At 33.7% G+C, this 18886-nt stretch overlaps 1 protein-coding gene across 2 annotated transcripts in view; it reads left to right on the forward strand.

Annotated features, from left to right (window-relative positions):
* Positions 1 to 18886, forward strand: part of LRRIQ1 (leucine rich repeats and IQ motif containing 1) — a 105141-nt gene that overhangs the window by 29493 nt on the left and 56762 nt on the right. For both annotated transcript variants that reach the window (XM_019006833.1, XM_019006835.1), the window contains exons 16-18: positions 3061 to 3537; positions 5514 to 5652; positions 8094 to 8213. In XM_019006833.1, coding sequence (XP_018862378.1) covers positions 3061 to 3537; positions 5514 to 5652; positions 8094 to 8213 — 736 coding nt within the window. The remainder of the gene's footprint in view (positions 1 to 3060; positions 3538 to 5513; positions 5653 to 8093; positions 8214 to 18886) is intronic.

Here is an 18886-nt window from a genome sequence, read left to right on the forward strand (position 1 = left end):
AAAGCCCCTGGAAAATGCTGGCACAAATAGAGAGGTATCTGGTGACAGCAACAAAAAAACCAACAAACAAACAAACAAAAAAAAAAAACCAAACCAAAACAACCTACAAGCAGCTTTTTGCTCTTAGTATTTTTTTTGTAAAAATAATATCTTGGTCTTTAGTATCAAGGCTGCTAGTTTAGCATATTTGTGCAGTACTGCAAGACTCATCCCTTGTTCTTCTGGCTTCTTACCCCTTTCTCCCACGGCAAAAGCAGTGGTTATGCTTTGTGGTTATGCTAAAATTTGCATATGGCATAAATCACTTTCACTTGTTATGATCAAAATAAAGCTGTGGGTAGCCTGGCAGCAACTAAGCATGAAGGAATGTGCTGGTCAAAGCTGAAAGCCATAAAAAATTTGCTGTTGCAAGGCCACCATATTTATATTTCATTGCATACTAAGCAGCCAGACACTATGGATACTGGTGTTTCCATAGGATAATTTAATTTCTTGTTTTGTCTCAATGCTAGTTTATACTTAAAATCTTGGTCAGATCTTAACCAAGAAGCAATTCCAGGTTAAGTGTGACAAATAACACTGCAAAAGGTCTGAAAGGCGATGAATTTCCATTAATTGAAAAGTAAATATTGTGGTATCAAAAGTCTTTATATTGACATAATTTTTACTGTGTCTTCTCTCTTTCCTTGTACGTTTTTTGTTTTGTTTTTTCTTTTATCATTAAAGAAGTAAACCAGTCCTGCCTATTTTCCATTACAGCAATTTCTTTTCTGTGGTTTGAATAAGCAATCTTCAGGAGCACATCTCTGGTATCAAGAGTGCAGTGCTACTGAGACACTGAGAAAGTTGCAGTGTGTTGATAGGATGCCTGAAATCCCTGTTCACTGAAGGGAAGCACCAAGCTGACTGCCATGTTAGTACTAGGTCCCATTGTGACCTTTGGTGTCTGTGCACTGGAGAGCCTCAGACATACCCTGCCACTTCATAGCCTCTGATATCACTTCAGCTTCCTTTGTAGTTTCTTTAAATTTAGGCTACTGTGACTGCCTAAATCAAAAACTTGTTGGTACAGAGGGCAGCCTAAAAATCCTGCAAAATCAAAGTATAATGGTGGATTGCTGGGGAAGGTATGGGAGAGAATGCATGTCCACAATGACAAGATGATATTTTGCAGCCACTGCTTGGAAAAACTGCCCAAAAACCAGCCTCTATAAAAAAAAAAAACGAGCACACATTCCCTGATGACCACAAAATTATTCCCTGCCTGAATTTTAGCTTCCTCAATCTCCCTTTCCATTTCTGCTTGACTTATTCATAGCCACTGGAAGGGTGAAATAGCTGCTTGAGATACCCCTGCACCTGTCAAAGGAGAGGATTCACTGTTATGGTGGTTAGTTTTTCTTTCTTATGGTGGTTAGTTTTTCTTTCTTTCTGGTTTTTTTTACCATGAGCAAGGATACTTAGCATATGGTTTTCACAGGTAATTTTTTTTGTTCAATATATAAAACATTCTGGGGTTTTCTGCAATATTTTAATTTTTATAAACAAATAAACCAACAAAATAAAGCAAAGAAAAGGAAAACAATTTTTCCTTTTTTTTTGTTTTTTGTTTTTGTCTTCTCACTATATTATTGTATGTAGAAATTCGGTAATGATCTTTTACCAGATTTATGTTTTTTTAATATTTTAACATTAACACAATTCTATATATTTAACTAAAAAATTTCACTAATGCTTTAAGTATTTTATGTTAAAGAAGTTGTTATTCTTACTATGTAGTGAATTAGATCCTTAAGCAAATAAAATTGGTTTAAATATTTTTAAAGCTTGTCATATGTATGGAATTAACAGGAGTAGGAATAATGTTTTGTAGTGGACAATTAAATGTACAGCTATTGCACAATGAGTTAAATTGTGTGGATCAATTTACCCATTCAGATTTTGTCCAATAGCACTGAAGTTGCATTAGCAGAGGGAGAGTTGGGATACTTTTTACTCTTCTAGGGTCTGATTGATTATGTTCTTGAAAATCTAAAATGTTCTTAGTTGAACTTCACTGAGAATATAATTATAATGGTAAAGAGTCCCCAGTAAAACCTTTTAAAAATTTTACCTTTCCAGAATGATGAACAGGAAGGAAATTTCTGTTATTCTAACTATAATTTTAGGACCTAATTTTTCCAGACTAACAAGAAAATTTGTCTTATTTCTACTTTTTCTCTTGGATTGCTGACCTGAAATTGACTTTTTACTCCTTTGGAATTAGCACCAGATTACAGATCTCTGCATTTATCTGTTCTATTAAAGAAAAATGTTTTCATGATTCCAGAAGTACCTGCTACCTAATAAAATGAACAAACACCATTCAAAGTACAGACATCTGTCTGAATCTGTAACAATTAGTTCATATTTACTCTTACTTAACCTCATCATTTAGATAGTTTAACACAAAGAACTAATGAGAGCCAGACTTCATAGGCTACAGTCGCTTCAATCTAGCACTTTGCCTTATATTGATAAAAAGATCTGTACTTGAAAGTTTGTTATCCTGAATTTTATTTAGATATTGTAATTTATTGGTTTGAATCTAAGTTTGGGGTTTGTTGCTGTGCTATCTAAAATTTAAAATTACTGTTATTTTTATATGAGCTTTCATAGTTGCCAGATAAGATTGATTAAGGCAAAATTGCCTCAAACCCTCTAAAAATTTGTGCTTCACATGCCACTAACCACACAGAAAGTTAATAGTGAAATGTATGCTGTAATGGCTATTTTAAAAGGACTGAAAACTTTCTCTTTTAGAAAAACTCAGAGTAAAATAAAAAATCTGTGTGATTGTATTTTAAATATGTCCAAAGAAAGACAAAAGCTATTAAAATTTATAATTACTGAAACTGGATTTCCAATCAGAGTAATTGCTATTTGTTGTAAGAATATGGAAACATGTAAAAATACTTGAAAATACAAGCTATTTTAGGAAATAATAGACGGATTTTTTCTTTTTAAAGCATTCTAACAGACATGCCAACATTTTTTTTTTTTTATTTTTTTTTTTCCCAGAATTGCTTCTTCTATTGATTCTGCACTGGGACAATGCTGGTATTTTAATCAGTTGATGAAACTAAGTATTAAACATCGATATGTACACGAGTATGGTGAACGGAACATTACTGAAAGAGATGGACCAGAAGCACTTCAAAATTATTTAAAACAAACATCCACTGGCTGCCTACAGGAAAATAACCTCTTTATCATGGGTGTGACAGAAAATAAACAGGTCTTGTTGGATCCTTCCAAAAGATGGATTACTACTGGTGATATTCAGGCCACATTCATTAACTCCTCCATACCTGTGCATCAGAAGGAAAATAGAGGAGATCAGAGAGTGAAGCAGGAGAGTACTGAATCTTGTCTTAATTACAGTGGGGAGAGAAAAGGCAACAATAACATGTCAAGCCAACTCACATTGCAAAAGTCAGTGATAGTAGCAAGTGATACGGGAAGAAATCTCCAGCACTTTGGTGATGATACAGAAAGGTGAGATGGATGTCGTGTTGCTTTCAAGTTGATTATATAGAGAGATAATAGGAGTGAGGATTTTTTGTTTAAAACAGAGGCACAGAACTTGTAAGATAATATTTTTAAGTTTATTAGACAAGAAAGAGTTATATTCAAGTGTTGCACACTATTTTTATATATTAACAAGTAAGAATCCTCTGTGGTATTCTCCCAGTTGGTATATTAGGATATAGATATTTACATACTTCAAATAAGGTTAAGACACCAATTTAATGACACATGCAGAGTTAGGAATACAAATGCCAAATGTTTTGTAGAAAGTTTGGAGGAGATTAACTAGAAACTAGTATAAGGTTTTTTTGCCAGAATTATTAATTAGACATTCAAGATTCATCTGTGTAAACTTTACAGTCAGTACCATTAAAAAAGCAAGAGGGAAAATTGCTTAAATCTACAATCCTAATCCCTTGATTTAGGCCAGTCTTGTGCTGTTGTGATGACTGAAGAGCTAATGGCCTGCCCTGCTTTCAATACTCCTCCAAAACGCCTTAACCTTCTTCTTAAAATTAGAGGCAGGGGTGAGAGGACAGTTCAACTTATGTGTCCCCAAATTTTATCCTGCATGAAAAAGGCTGGTTTATTAACTCTTTGAAATGTGTTTGCTGCTGATTTGTATAGTTCTGGATGTACATACGAGGAAAACAGAAGCTGATTTTTTTTGCAGTAAATACTCAAGAATTGAGTTGAAATTTCATAAGAATTCAGTTTCAAAAACATGTATTGAGAACAGTATGGAAAGCAAGCATGGTGGATGTGCTTCTTTGAGCTGTTTAGGTTTATGGTAAATAGGACAGTAGGTACTTAAGACACTAATAATTTTTCATAAAATTTATGATTAAGGAAGACCATGCATCAGCAAGCTGAGAGCAAGAATACATTAGTCTCTTGCATGAGATGAATACTTCAAAATTTTTTCTGAAATGGTTCCTTTAGTTTTTCATTAATGTTTTGAATTAATTCTGTAAATGTGATTTTGGAGAGTTCTCTTCAAAACAGAATGCAAACCATTTTTTTGTATTTGTCTTGACCTCTGAAGTGTGATTATTTTTTTATTTTTTGCTGACTAGTAGTCCTCTATTTAAATAGATGCACTACACAAGGAAAGGAATTATGTAGAGATGGGAAATTTAGATGTCTTTTCTTTAATACACTGTCCAATTGAAATGAGTATTTTGTGGAGAAAAGAATTCCAAGATAATAAATATAGTAAAGTCACAATGCAGAGCTGACATTATACTTTTTCTCCATCAGTATGAATTATTTGAACATATATTTAGAAATATGAGTCACTGAACAGATCTAAATATTCTGTACTTAGTGCTTCTTAAAAAATAAGCAGGTTAGAAAATGTACTCATATAATCAGTGGTCAGAAGTCTTAAAGTCTAAAGAAGTCTTAAACTCAGGCAAAAGATGAAGTTGCACTTTCTGTGTTTTTCCTGTCTGTTCCATTAAAAATAGGTGTCTCATATTTTGAGTACTTATTCCTCTTTAGTGCTTGGTGTTTGTTTTTTGGTAGGTGTTTTTTTTTTAATTATTTGTTTTGTTTATTTATTTGTTTGTTGTTGTTTATTTGTACATTTATTCAGTACTTAATCAGTACTTATTCAATGACTTTATTTGGTCATTTTCACACCACTTCTGCTCCTAATCCTTCCTTTGAGGACTTTTCCTCTACTGAGATTATTTGCAGAATAGAACCCAGTGGAGATTAGTCCTTAGATAATTGGATTCAGAAGTTAGATGATGTGAATATCCTCCAGTGTTTCTGAACATATATGTCATATCTGGATTGTAATTTCTTGTTTAGTGGCACAACTTTACATTTTTCTTAAAGCACAGTCCTATATTTTATGGCTGAAGTTTGGCAGATATGGTGATCCAGATGTTTTGGTGAGGATATGTGAGTCATAAATGTATTTATTTCTCCATGAGACTACATACAGCAGCATCCTTGATCCAGTCCTTTTGGCGGCAGTACCATGCTCAGAGGAAAAATGATTGCAGTAGAACAGAAAATCATCAGTTTGTAGGAGCTTTGAGACAGAAGCATGAAGCTGCCACAGTAATCCAGGTTGGTTGATGATATTTTCTTATTTTGTCAGTTTAATAACAAAAAAAATCTTTCTAGTTTTCTGTAATTGTCATCTTTAATCTATTTTTGCTTATTATCATTTTAAGTTTCATAATTAAACATTTTTGTTTTATTTAATCAGCATAAGCTTCTTGTTTCTTAAACAGATACTTCATTACCAAAAAAAACCATTATAGAATATGATACATATATTTTTTATACATGAAAATATTTTCCCTTTTTCACCAAGTATTTCTCAGAATTATTTTTACTTGATTTAATTCTAATATCATGCTTAAGAGATACTGTGCCTGTGCTCTTACTGGGGCCTGTCTGTGCTATGAAACTGATGGATGCTGTGTAACTAATCTGTTGTGTCAGATATCTATGTGACTAAATAATCTTCCTGTCTCTTCTATTCTACCTTTCCATTTCTTTCCTTCTGTTCCCATCTCCAAAACCCAGGATTGCTTTATCCATATTGTCCTTGGGAACAGACCATGGCCTAGGCTGTCCTATGGTAGGTACTGAGCTAATAACAGTTAAACAGAATGGATTACCACAGGCAGGAGTTGAAGTCCATACCTTGACTCTGTTTAGTTTGGTAACCAGCATTTGCCTGCCAAGTTGACAAGGTTCATGGGGGTATTTTTTACATTTTGAAGCAAGTCAGTGCTGTCAATTTCATAATTTTTTTATATTTTCAAGTTTACTTGGAAACATTCCATAAAGTCTTATACACAAATTTCAAAAATGACAAAGTGATTTAGAAGTAAAAATTTCTTTTTGGAGTATAATGTGGAGCTAGCATATTAACAATTGATTTCCATAAACTTATTTAATCCATTTTTTGACTTAGTTATTTAGCCTCTACCGTATATTAAAGTAGTGCTTTTAACAAATCTATATAGTGATTAATATGCGCTTCCTTTCATTTGTTTCAAACATGGTAACTCCCAAAATGAGTATGAAAATAGAAGTAATTTATTATTTATCTTCTGTGCATATTACAGATACTTAGATCTCTCATACACCCATCCTTATAACCACTTTTTGTAAATAAAATTTTAGTCTGTTTGGTCTATTTTCACATTTCTCTGTAATTCTCTTTATCTTTTTGTTCCTCTCTGAACCTTTGCCACAATCTGTTACAATCTTTTTTAAAGGAGCAACAAGATCTGAATTCCATATGAATGAATTTGTACAGTAAGAAAGTTTTTATTTTATTTCTTAAAAACTACTACATGTAATTTTTCTTTTTGATCATGACTGAGCACAGACCTGGTGCTTTCATAGGTTTCTATTAGCAGCTGCCTCAAAATTTAGGCTTCTGCGTATATCATTAGGATTAGTTTTCTCCTTTAAATCTGTCAAAACTAATTGTCTTTCTTGAATGAAATATATTTGTCATTTGATAACTCATTAATATCAGGATATTTTATCTTGATGCTTATGAAGGCCTGCAGAAAAATAACAACAATGAAGTTATAAGAAAGCAACTCTAAAGCATTTAATCATTTTGTAATAATCAGGAAATATGTGTGTAAAATAGTAACATTTCCAATAATTTATGTGATTAGAAAAACCTTTTCTAAAAATTAATAATCTAAATGTTAAGCCAGAATATGAGATTTACCCTTTCTGTTTTAGTGTTTTCATTGCAGAGTCATTAAAGGTGTGCACCACCTCTTCTTTTATGACAGTGACAATATTTTGCATGGTGTTTCAAACACTTGGGGCATCTTGAATTCTAATGATGTCAAATACTGATTTGGGGGGAAGTTGCTGTGTTGTATGTAGTTTTCTTAATTTCATCTAACTCATTTTGATCTCTGAAGTGTTTTTTCTGGACATGATTCTATGCTTGGCATATCTTTCTGACACCCTTTCTAGTTTTCTAGCACTTTAATTTTAATGTGCTTATTTTTCTTAGAGATGATTATGCTTACTGGTAATATTTTTTTAAAATAAAGATCTTAGACAGTTAAGAAAGAGTTATTGACCTAGGTGAAATACAAGAGATGTTTCCAAGAATTGCTGCTTATAAACCTGAAGACATTTAGTACATCTGTATTTTTATTCTCAGTAGTTTGAAAGTTGGCACTCAGGCTTTCCCTATGTAGCCTTTCCTTTCAGTTTAAAATAGTCCCTGAAGGAATTGTCAAATAATTAATTAGTTGACCCAGGTTTGTAGTTGAGGGAGTTGCAGGATTCCTTTCTGCTTACTTGTGGAGAGCCTCTTGAGTACTCTATGCTTTAGACATATGCTGGCATTTAATTTGTCTTGTAGTTTTAAATGTCACATAAAGTTCAAAAAACAGATCATTGAGCTATTAAACAAAGGCCCAAGATGTTTTATCTTCCTAATGGGATAACTTAGAGAATCTGGATTTGGGCTTGATCTATGGCTGTGTATAACATGCTTTAAATATTTTGTTTAGGCATTTTGGAAGGGTTTTCTTTTGCGAAAGAAACTGGCCAGTGCTCTTGCAGATGTTAAAAGTGATGAAGTGGAAGATGAATATGAAGAAATAAATGTGGATGCTTTCACGCTTTCTGAAGTAAGCACAGTAATTAGCATAAAGTCTTCACTATTCTTCATAAGCTATCATGAAGGTGTTGGAAATAAGAAAAATAGAAATCACTACCAAGGCTGGGATTAACATGTTGGATGTCCAGAAATAAAGAAGCATTTCTTATTTATAGCTGATTTAGATGTATTTTTCTTGGATTCCTGCTATTTGAGATGCTCTGGTACTTACTGATCTATTAATGTCACACCCACTGTAGAATGCCATATATTTTTACAGCTAAAGGGCAATCAAATGAGAGTAAGGAAACAGTTTCTTTTAGTCCAAATATTTATATTTTCAGTATTTTAATAACAAATTATAATTTCAGTAATATTTTAATGTGTATTTTGTTCATTTTTATGGTAGAATGAGACCAAATTAGAAAATACTGCAACACTGAATGTCAGCTATATTCCAGTAAAAATAACATATCCCCAAAGCAAAAAGTGAAGCAGGTTTATTCTCTTATATGTAGTGTGCTAAAAAGATCAGAAGTTTAAATACAGTAGTAAATTATGAAGAGGAGTACGCTTAAATCAGAAAAAAATAAAACCCACACTTAGCAATTCTGTTATGCCTTATAACCAGAAATTACTGCTTATTTTTACAAGTTATATAGAGTTAGAAATACTCTTTCAGTTTCAAAAGGGTTGAAATTGGATGAGAAGCTTCCATTCTAAGAAATAAAAGTGGCTCCAGAGGAATATGAGGAATAACATGACATTCAAAACTGAATTTAGCTATATGTAGGTAAAAAATAAAAAATGTCTATGGGATCAATATTGTTATTCAGTAAACAAGAAAAAGAATATTTTTTTCTTTATAGCCTCAAAAGATAATCTATATGGGAAGTCCTAGACCTAGTATGCATATTAAATAGTAGTAATTGATGAGTCACCTATGTACTTGTCTGGAGGACTCTTTCTCTAATTGTTCACATTCATTGGCCGCTTTTCTTTTTTTTTATTTTTTATTAATCCTTTCAGGTAAAGCAAAAAAAAAACAACCCAACTAACAGCACTTTAGCCTTTTGAGACCTAAGAGGATATAACTAAGATTGTTTTCATGAATCCTTGTCTCTGAATGTGCTTATTCAGCTGCTGTGTCTTTGCAAGAGCCATTTATCAATATTCCACTGTAATGTTGCAAAGGAGATTGATGCAATAGCCCTGCTACTGGCAGGACATAGTCCCATTTATAAGTAGGTGTTCGTGTGGATCATGGAGTTATGAAACCAAGTATGCTGTTGGTTGGTGTGGTGCAGTTTACAGTTGATCAGTTCATCTGATACCAGCCTTATTTTTCCAAGTCCTCCTCAAAGAAAATAGCTGGGCTTTCTGTGAAATTATTACCAATGAGTTGATGACTTAGGGTAATTTTATTTTTTTCTTCTCCTTTTTAGCAACTATTTTAAGGTATATTTTCAGAATTACTGCTTTATTTAAGAGCATGCAAAAGGTTTGAGGCAGAAGTTCCAAGAATCATTTGGTAGACAGGAAATGTGTGTGTGTAAACACAGAGATCTGGATTAAATTTTAGGATTTTTTTTCATTTTAATTTGAAATACATATACAAAACAGTTTCATTAGTTGATGTTCTCTGATCCCTGGCTTCTTTCTAAAATAATAAAAAGCAGAACATTGAAGGTTTTATTTCTTCACACAGGAAGGAAGTGTCTGTTCGTATATTAAAGAAGGAAAATACCCTGTCTTGAACTAGTCAGCCAGTAGGCTGGAGTTTTACACACAATAATTCAGTTGAACCATTCTTGTTTCTTTCTGTCTGGCCCAAATAACCCTGTCATGTTTGGTTTTGCGGTTTTTAATTGCTTAACTGAAAACTACACAGACAATTTTGTTCCACCTTTCTGTCAACAAGACAATCATATTTGGGCAGGTGTTCCTGAGGCCAGGGAGAAAAGGAAGGGATGGAGAAGGCAGGAGAAAGAAACCCAGCTGATTTCAGACAGATTTGTAGCGTATCACCTTCTGGTGTTGCCACACAACTATTTATTTATTTTTTTTCTTTTTTATTTCTTTTTCACAAATTATTAATGAGTTTATCAGGAATGAAGTAAAACATGGATTTTGGGAAAAATTCTCAGGAAGTGTTTAGGTTCAGATGATGACAGGTGAACCACGAGCTGACATTTTAAATTTGCACAGCAGGCTCAAAGGCTGAACTGTGAACTGATGTCAAATAAGTTACTCAAGCCCATAACTTCTTGTGTTGAAAAATATAACATCTGTTTTCTACAGAGCAGTGTATATGATAAATTTATAGTTTATATGTCTGTGAAGGATATTTTTTTTCAGTAAATGAATATTTCTATGTTTAACGTTGATGACTGTAACTAGAATGATAACCTGCAATATTTGTTTTTTTTTTCAAGTATATATATGTTGTCCATGCTGTTGATTTTGAGAAATGTGTGGCAAAACTATACTAGGCATACACTCTGCTCTGTCTAGCCCAGACTGGCTACTCACTACTAGGCTGTCTGTTTCCATATGTCTGTAGCTGTGTCTTTCTCTGCAGTTGGTAATACCAAATCATGTGGACTTCCTACTCCTGGAGAAACAAGCATCAGAAACTTGGAACAGTCTATACTTCCTATTCCTTCTTTTCTGGTCTCAGTGTTTTATAGCAAAGTGCTGAAGCAGAGCCAAATAATGACACATGGTATCAGTGGCTATCTGTTGTGTCTCAAACAAGTGTGTAGGGAGGAGTACATATTGCTTGGCTAAGAGATCCCATATGCTAGGGTTTCAAGGAAGAGGAAAATATTTGGATACAATTTTGTACTGCAGATTTCAGTATTTTGTTGTATAGGGTGAGTGAAATGAGAGAGAAGGGAAGAAAAATCTTTCCTTATTGGAAACTGATACAAATGTCTTAAATCTTGTCTAAAAGCTTTTTGAATAGTTCACTATTTTGTGTTGTGGTGGTTTTGTTTTTTTCTTATACTGTTATGTAGGTTTGAGTCATTATGATTTTATTTGGTGCTATCTAACATTCTACAAAATCACTACCGTGCAAGCACCTATCTAAACCATTTGTAAATATCACTGTGCAATAAGTCATTAGGCACCAGTCTTAACAAAAAAATGTTTTATATCTTCATTATAAGCTCTGTGTACCCAGTGTTCCGTGGAAGGTGAGACTTGAAACAGCATGGGGAGGGAAACCCTAGTCTTTGACAAAGATCTTAACTTTGTTTATTCCCATTGAACAGTAGTATATTTTTAGTACAAGTTAAACACCTTATTACATGAAAAAAGGATTGCATGTGATTGGGCTAGAGGAATGGGCTTTATCTAACAATAGCATGAAAAGTAGTCATTTCACCTGAACCATTGCTGATACCTTCTTGTATCCATATCAGCTCCCATCCATTGCCAAAGCCATTCAGAGGCGACTGGTGGCAGTAGTGTTTTGTGTCTGGTTGTGCGATGTCAAACAGGCTGTCCCAGATGACATGAAAGATCTGGCCAGCAGATGTTTCACAAAGTATGAGCCTGGTATTTAGTGATATCTTCACGTCTTTCATGTGGACTTTGGAGAATTCCAGCCTACATGCGCCAGAAGGCTGATCTTAAGGCAACCATTCATCAGCAGTCCATCCATGTAGCAAATTATCTACAAGGCAGAGCTCACTTTACCTCTGGTGGATGAAATCTGACAGCACATTTGCTTGACATAGCTCTTACTTCTGTACCATCTAAATATCAGTATTGTTGTTTTCTTGATGTAAATATGATGTGAGCCAAATGCAAAATGTCTAAACTGGCCAAGGTCATAGAAAGCTGCATAAGTTAAATATGATGAGTTTTTAGACAATTGTTTACCCTGAGCAATGACCACTGAATAAGTATATGGACCCATCTTATTTTCATCAAGAGAAATATCAATATTTATGATTAAATGGCGCACAAAGTACTCTATTTTAAAACTGTATTTAACTGCATTTTAAATTTAATTTAAATCACTTTAGTCATTCTTTTTCATAAAGAAAATCACTTTATAAGTTGCAATCGAGTTAAAAAGAAATCCATCACTGCTTTGTTCATCAAAGAAGATGAACTGTTGCCCTGAGACAGAGTGTTGTTCTTGTTCTGAGCTTGTTTATGTAAATTTTTTAAATTCCAGGGTTTTTGACAGCTTTTGAAATTATTGTTCAGGAATTTCCTTCTCTCTCTTTTTTTTTTTTTTTTTCCATATCCACACTCAGACACATAGCCATTCCCAATTTTTTTGCTAACCTTCCAAATAGGGTAGGTAGCAGTTTTATTTTTCTTCTCATTTTTTCTTTTCTGAGGGCTGGAAAGAATAAGAACTAGCTCATGTGTGCTAACTGTTAATAAGTAAATGGTAATTAGAAAAAGCATTTCCTCATGTCTCCCATCTTTAATTTTCTTATCACATGTCCAAACTAGACCCATATGATGTGTTTTGTTTTCTTTTCTGATAATCCTTCATAATGTGGTTTGTCTCAGACTGGGATTGTGATTGTGAGTTTGTGACAGTGATTGCTGTTTTCTGGCTAGTGCCAGGAAATAAATGTTGCCCATGGATTAGAAGGTCCCCATAACATTTGTTGCATCTTGACATTCTTATATATGTCTAATTCCTTTAATTGCTTATAAATGTCAGATTAGCATCCAGCTTTTCTGCATTATTTGCTGGAAAGAATATGATCCTTTTTTCATCAAATTTCAGGTAAAGTTACAGTGTTGTAGAAAAGCAAAAAAGTGCCTGTTGAAAATTTCATTAGATCCACACTCTTCTTTTAAAAAGGAGGAAAAAACTCTCTCCTAGGCAATATATTGGAGGATCAATCTTTTTTCAGTGAGTGTTTATCAATAATCTTTTGATATGTTCCTGTTGCTTTAGCTGCTGTGTTAGTGGATTGCATGCCATTCATAGTTTGTGGCATCTGCAGATGCATAAAACTTCTACGTTTTTCAGCAGTACTGCTTATCTCATTTTCTAGTTGTCTCAGGTGTTCTGGACTTGGAAGTGGGTTGTTGCAGTCAGTACCTGAAAAAATAAACACAAGCACAGCTACTAAAGGCTGTCACTAGCACTCCAGCTTCACAGCTCAGGCAGGATGTGCTCTGGTTGTTTTCTGGCTTTCCACCATGACATCTTGATTCTTCCTACCTCCTGAAATGCTGCTAACAAAACCTATTTTCATCACTTGCCTCTATCCAGTTCTTGGTTAAATAGTCAGATTCAAACAAATATTTCCCAAAGGAAAGCCTACTACTGATGCATAGCACTGCAAATTTGGAGCGTATATGGAGCAAATGGTGTAGTATTTTTCTAAGTTACATTTTGTTCCATATATACATATAGCATAGGATAGCTATATAACATATAGCAAAGGATAGCTATATCATTAATTATAATTCTTATTATATCTCTAAAGACAAAGTAAAGCGTCAAAATTGAATAAGCAAAGCAAGCAATGGAAAAATGTATGTAAGTGGAAAAAAAAACTTTAATTTTTTAAAGTTTCTATTCACTACTGTAGCCTCAAAGGAAAATTGTTCTAAGCCAAAAGCATCATTATAAATGGAAGCAATAATACAGTCACAGATTCTTCTCAATGACTACATCTCCATCTGGAGTCTTTTGAAAGCTGAGCTTTTAGAGGGATCTCTAATCATTGAATATATCTTCTCTAAGTTCTTTAATTCTTGTGTAATGTTGAAACTGATGTTTTGGGATAGATAGATAGATAGATAGATAGATAGATAGATAGATAGATAGATAGATAGGTTGTGGTTAAAATATGTAGTTAAATGTCTAATATTACGCATGTCCACATACATAGATTTCCATTAAAAAAGATTTTTTAGTAGTCCCTATTTACAAATTTCAGGAGCTAACCTATTTGATTTGTCTGTACTCTGTGAGAAGAAGCCATTGATTCTGTGAATATTGTTATTGAGTTAAATTGCAGTTCTTATGGAGGAACTGAAGAGGAACATGAGATGTCAGCTTATGTGATGCTCTGCACTTAAATCTCTCCTTGTCTTATTGCCTGGAGCTTGAAATCCTTTGGGTTTAGAGGAAAGCAGATGCTATCCAATTGCAGCACATCTTAACTCCCCTGAACATATGCAAGTCCAAGGGAACAGATAGGATGCATCCAAGGAGGTTGAACAAGTTGTCTGAAATAATTTTGAGTTTACTCTCTATCATCTTTGAAAAATCACAGCAACTGGGGAGCTGACTGGAAAAGGGCAGACATCACACCCATCTTCAGAAAATTGAAGAAAATCCAGGGAACTAGAAGCCATTAACATTATCTCATTTTCTGGGAATGCTTGGAGTAAATGTATTCAGAAGCCAATTTTAAATCCATGAAAAAAAGTGATTGTGAGAATCTAGCGTGGGTTTACCAAGGACTCGTCACCTTGATTGTTTTCTGTCACAAGGTGACTGGCACTATGAGTAAGGGGAGTGCAGTGCATATGGCATGCCTTTATTTTAGGAAGGCTGTTGACTATCTCCTAGAGTCTTATCCCCAAAATTTATTGAGATATGGGCTGGGAAAGTAGACAATAAGGTCATTGGCAAATTGGCTGCAGTACCAGGCTCAAATAGTTGCATTTTGTGGGGGAAAATTTCAGAGTCATAATTACTGGTGGACAATAATTAATGGAGCCCTTCATGGATGGTAGGGAGACCAAAATAGTAAAAAAAATTATTAGCTACCTGTATGATGGAGCAGAATGCAGTCTCAAGTGTGCAGATGGTGCTGTATTGAGGGCAGTGGCTGGCATGCTTGGAGGATCAGGGAGTTCTTCAGAGCAGCCTGCACAGGCTAGATAGACAGGCTGACCAGAGCCTCGTAATGCTTGCCAAGAGCAAGTGCAAAGTCCAATATATGGGCAATACTGTTGGTCAGGGTCTGACTTGCTGGGAAGCAGTCCCACAGAAAAGGATGTGTAGTCATAACGGATTTTCATGCAATGTTTTAGTTTCTAACAGTGTAAACAAAGAATGATGAAAGACCCCAAACACCTCATATGCTAAAATACAGTCTTAATTTAGCTAAAATCTATTTAAGTTTATGTCTAGGTTGTCTTAGAATAGAGTGGGCTAAGGAATCTTAAATGCTAAATACTGTCCTACTACTCAGTCTAGTATTATTTTGGCATGAAAAATACTTAAAACCTTTTTTTTCATATGGATATAGGAGTAGCTATTGATCATTTCATAAACCAGGAAAACATCCCAAAGAATCAGCTTCTTTCTTGAGTATCATTACATGTCCCAAAAGATTTAAGGTGTTGAGAATACAGGTGTGAATGAACAAATTTCAACTTGCAGATTCATTTGTGGATAATTTATTTCAAATAGAAGAGACAGTGCTAAAGACATATAAGGAAGACAGTAAAAGTGAAGCTGAGAGATGATTTAGACATACCTCTTTAGAATTAAGGATTTTGTAGTGCAATTAGAGGTTTGTTAACATAAATTCCATCTAAAACTATGTTTATAACTTAGCCTTTCTTTGCTCTTTATCTTGAAAATCCTTTTATTTTTGTCCTTGTTTCTGAAATAGGGACTTTTAAGCAAAAAGGAAAAGTTGTCTTGAAATTGAATCTAATCTTTCATGTGACCTGAACTTTGAAACATGTTAAAGGTTAAATGACTATAAACTTATGACTAGTCTATTTTTTATTACGCTGTGCTTCTGCATGACTTTTCTTTAGACAAAACTGCAAGCTGAAGCACAGTTTTCTTTTCTATAGTATTTTAGTATCCATTATCTAAGCTGGGTAGAACATTTTGGGTTATGTTCCTTCAAAGTTCTTTGAATGCCCAGTATTTAAGGGGTAGGGCTGAGGGGGGGTTCCTTGTCTGTTTTGTTTTTTTAAGTTTTTAACTCATTTTCCCTTGAAAGCTTTGTTTCTATGTTTTCATGAAAGTAGAAAAACTTGGGAAAAGGTTTATAGAGACATTGCAGCAAAAAATTTGTGTCATGTGCCAGAGTCAGAGAGGGTAAGTCCTGAAGATTTTTGTCATTTTAATGGGGAAAAATGATATCTAGGGTCTTAGAACATTTTGAGGGGTTCCTTGAAGGTTCCAGGAACATGATGTTTATTGAGATGGGTGGGGGTTTATATCTCAAAAGATTTTTCAGGCATACCTTCCTGGTGCTTACTTGAATCATGTCTAAGCTCTGAAGTTGAGGCTACCATTTACCCATCTGTGGTAGTCTGTATTTTTTATTCCTGTATTCAAAGAAAGGACACAGAGCTTCTTTTGAACTCTGTCAGACATAAGGCGAAAATTAATTTTTAGAAAATTTTTGGTCTTATAGGTCATGAATAACTGACATGAACTGCAATAAGATTCAGACTTTTGGAGAGTTAATTATGTATGAAGACATTCAACCTTTTATTTGAAAGAAAACTTCCGTTGTCCTTGAAATTTTCATTGTTCATTTACTTTTCCACAATAAATTCTTCTCATTTTATTTGCATTTGTGTAGTGCAAACACATTGGTACATGTATTAAATGTAAATATATATATATATATATATATGCATTTGAATTTTAGAGAACAGCTAGTTTTCCAAACTTAATAAAAAGTTAGAAAATACTACATTTGGAGAAGACATTCTACAATAAAATTTTCTTAATTTTTTTTCTTAACAGAATGTGATTTTTCCAGTAATCATCAATATATCTTTCTTAGAAATGGACAAATCTCCTTGTCCTCTTATTTTCCTACAAGAATGTATTCTAATAATTAACCAGTTTTTATAAGTCTATAAAATCTCTTGAGGTCAATTAATCATTGCAGTGTTTCTCTGGAATTCATGTGATTCTCACTACTTTTTTGTCTTGAAACTGTTTGGTTTTTGCAGCCATAAGATTGCAGTTGTACCCAGATTTCTAATGTACATATATTGTCTTATATAAAGACAGGATTGGAAAAGAACCATTGCCAAAGGTTAAAATAACCTTTGTTAGGGTGCTAATCAATTTATCTTCAGCGCATAAAATATGTGAAAAATACTGGAAGACAAACTCAGAGAAAAGGACTATTTTTCATACTGCTTGAAGTTCAGATATATATTTTCTGTAAAATATGTATCCTCTAAGCTATGTAATTAAAGATTGTCCACGTTTTTTTTATAACACTGTTAAATGCGTTTACATAACTGATTTAAAATGGCAGAGTTTAGACTGAATTTGTGTAGTACTTTAAGTGGAATAATATTACAGCTAATAGAAGATTCAGCTGAGGGTGTTCGTGCCTGACATTTTCTTAGCTTTTGGAAGTTATTTATAAAGTCTGGATCTGAACTGATGTTCAACTTCCTAACATTGAACTAAGCTTTACACATGAACTGGAGTTCCACAGAAAAACTAGTCTATAGAGTAATCTGATTCCTCAAAGGACTGGATGAAAGAAAAGGCTAAATACACAAATATATTCAGTTCTTTAATTTCAAAGGAAGTTTTCAATCACAGTCTATCAACATTATACAAAAGAGCATAGAAAAGTGATCTGGTTCTTCTGTTTAGCTATAAGAGCTAAAAAATCATGATTTCTTAAGAGATTTGTTAAAACTTACTTAGTATTTAAGAGAAGAAATTCCCAGCAAATACTCAGGCCTTGGCAGAAATAAGTTTAGTTTAAAAAGAAATTAAATATGTTGTCCTGGACTAGCATGATATTTAAATGAAATAACCTACAGAGTGAAATATGTTTGCCAGGAGCCAAGAGAGAAAGTTACAGCTTTCTGCCAGATGAAAGACAATTCAGTGGGCTGGCTGTGAGTATCAGAGGGTTAACCTTCAGCATAAGATACTTCTGCCTCGCCACACCCCCTCCCAGTCTAAGCAAGTATTTAACCTACAGGATGTTTAACATTAGGAAAAGTAGTTCTTCATGAGGAATTAAAATAAATATTTTAATTGTTTAAAATGGTCATAGAATGATGTTGAAGGTTCTGCCTTTCATTTGTCTTTGTTTTTACCCATTTTATTGTCTTTCAGTGAACAAGACTTTAAGTGCACTATTCAAATATGCTCACCATAAACTAGAAATTAAGGACATCACCAGCCTGAAGAACTTAATTCAAATTTCTGTTATATAGAGAAGACTAATGGAAAGCTTAATTTTGATTAATTTATTTGTTTATTTTAATTACATAGTATTATTATTTAAAACAAATTTGAATGTGGAGAGGGCAGATACTTTGTAGCATCTAGTTGAAAAGGGGTCATTCCTTCTTTGGATGATATTAATGACCTACCTCACAGAGGAGAACAGAAGTACAGAAAAAACATGTTGGATAAAACCAGGCAGGTGAACTGCATCTTTTTTTTGAAGTGTGAATCTTTTTTCAAAGCACAGGATTTCGCCCAGTATTTCTATGAAATTCTAATGTGGAAATACTGTTTCTAATAGAAGACCCTTTTTCTTTTTTACTTGCCTCTCTTCCTGTTAGGTTGTAATGATCAGGAGCCAGTCATTACTCAGTTCATGGTGTGTTTTGGATGTTAGCTTTCTTCTGCTTGTCTATATTGTTGGGTCATTTACTTGTTTTGATCTTAAAATACCATATAAATAAATGCACTACATAAATACCAGTAAATAATTCTTTTCTGACTAAACCATTGCTGTC

The sequence above is a fragment of the Parus major genome, chromosome 1A (genome assembly GCF_001522545.3).
Source record: "Parus major isolate Abel chromosome 1A, Parus_major1.1, whole genome shotgun sequence".
Classification (NCBI taxonomy): domain Eukaryota; kingdom Metazoa; phylum Chordata; class Aves; order Passeriformes; family Paridae; genus Parus; species Parus major.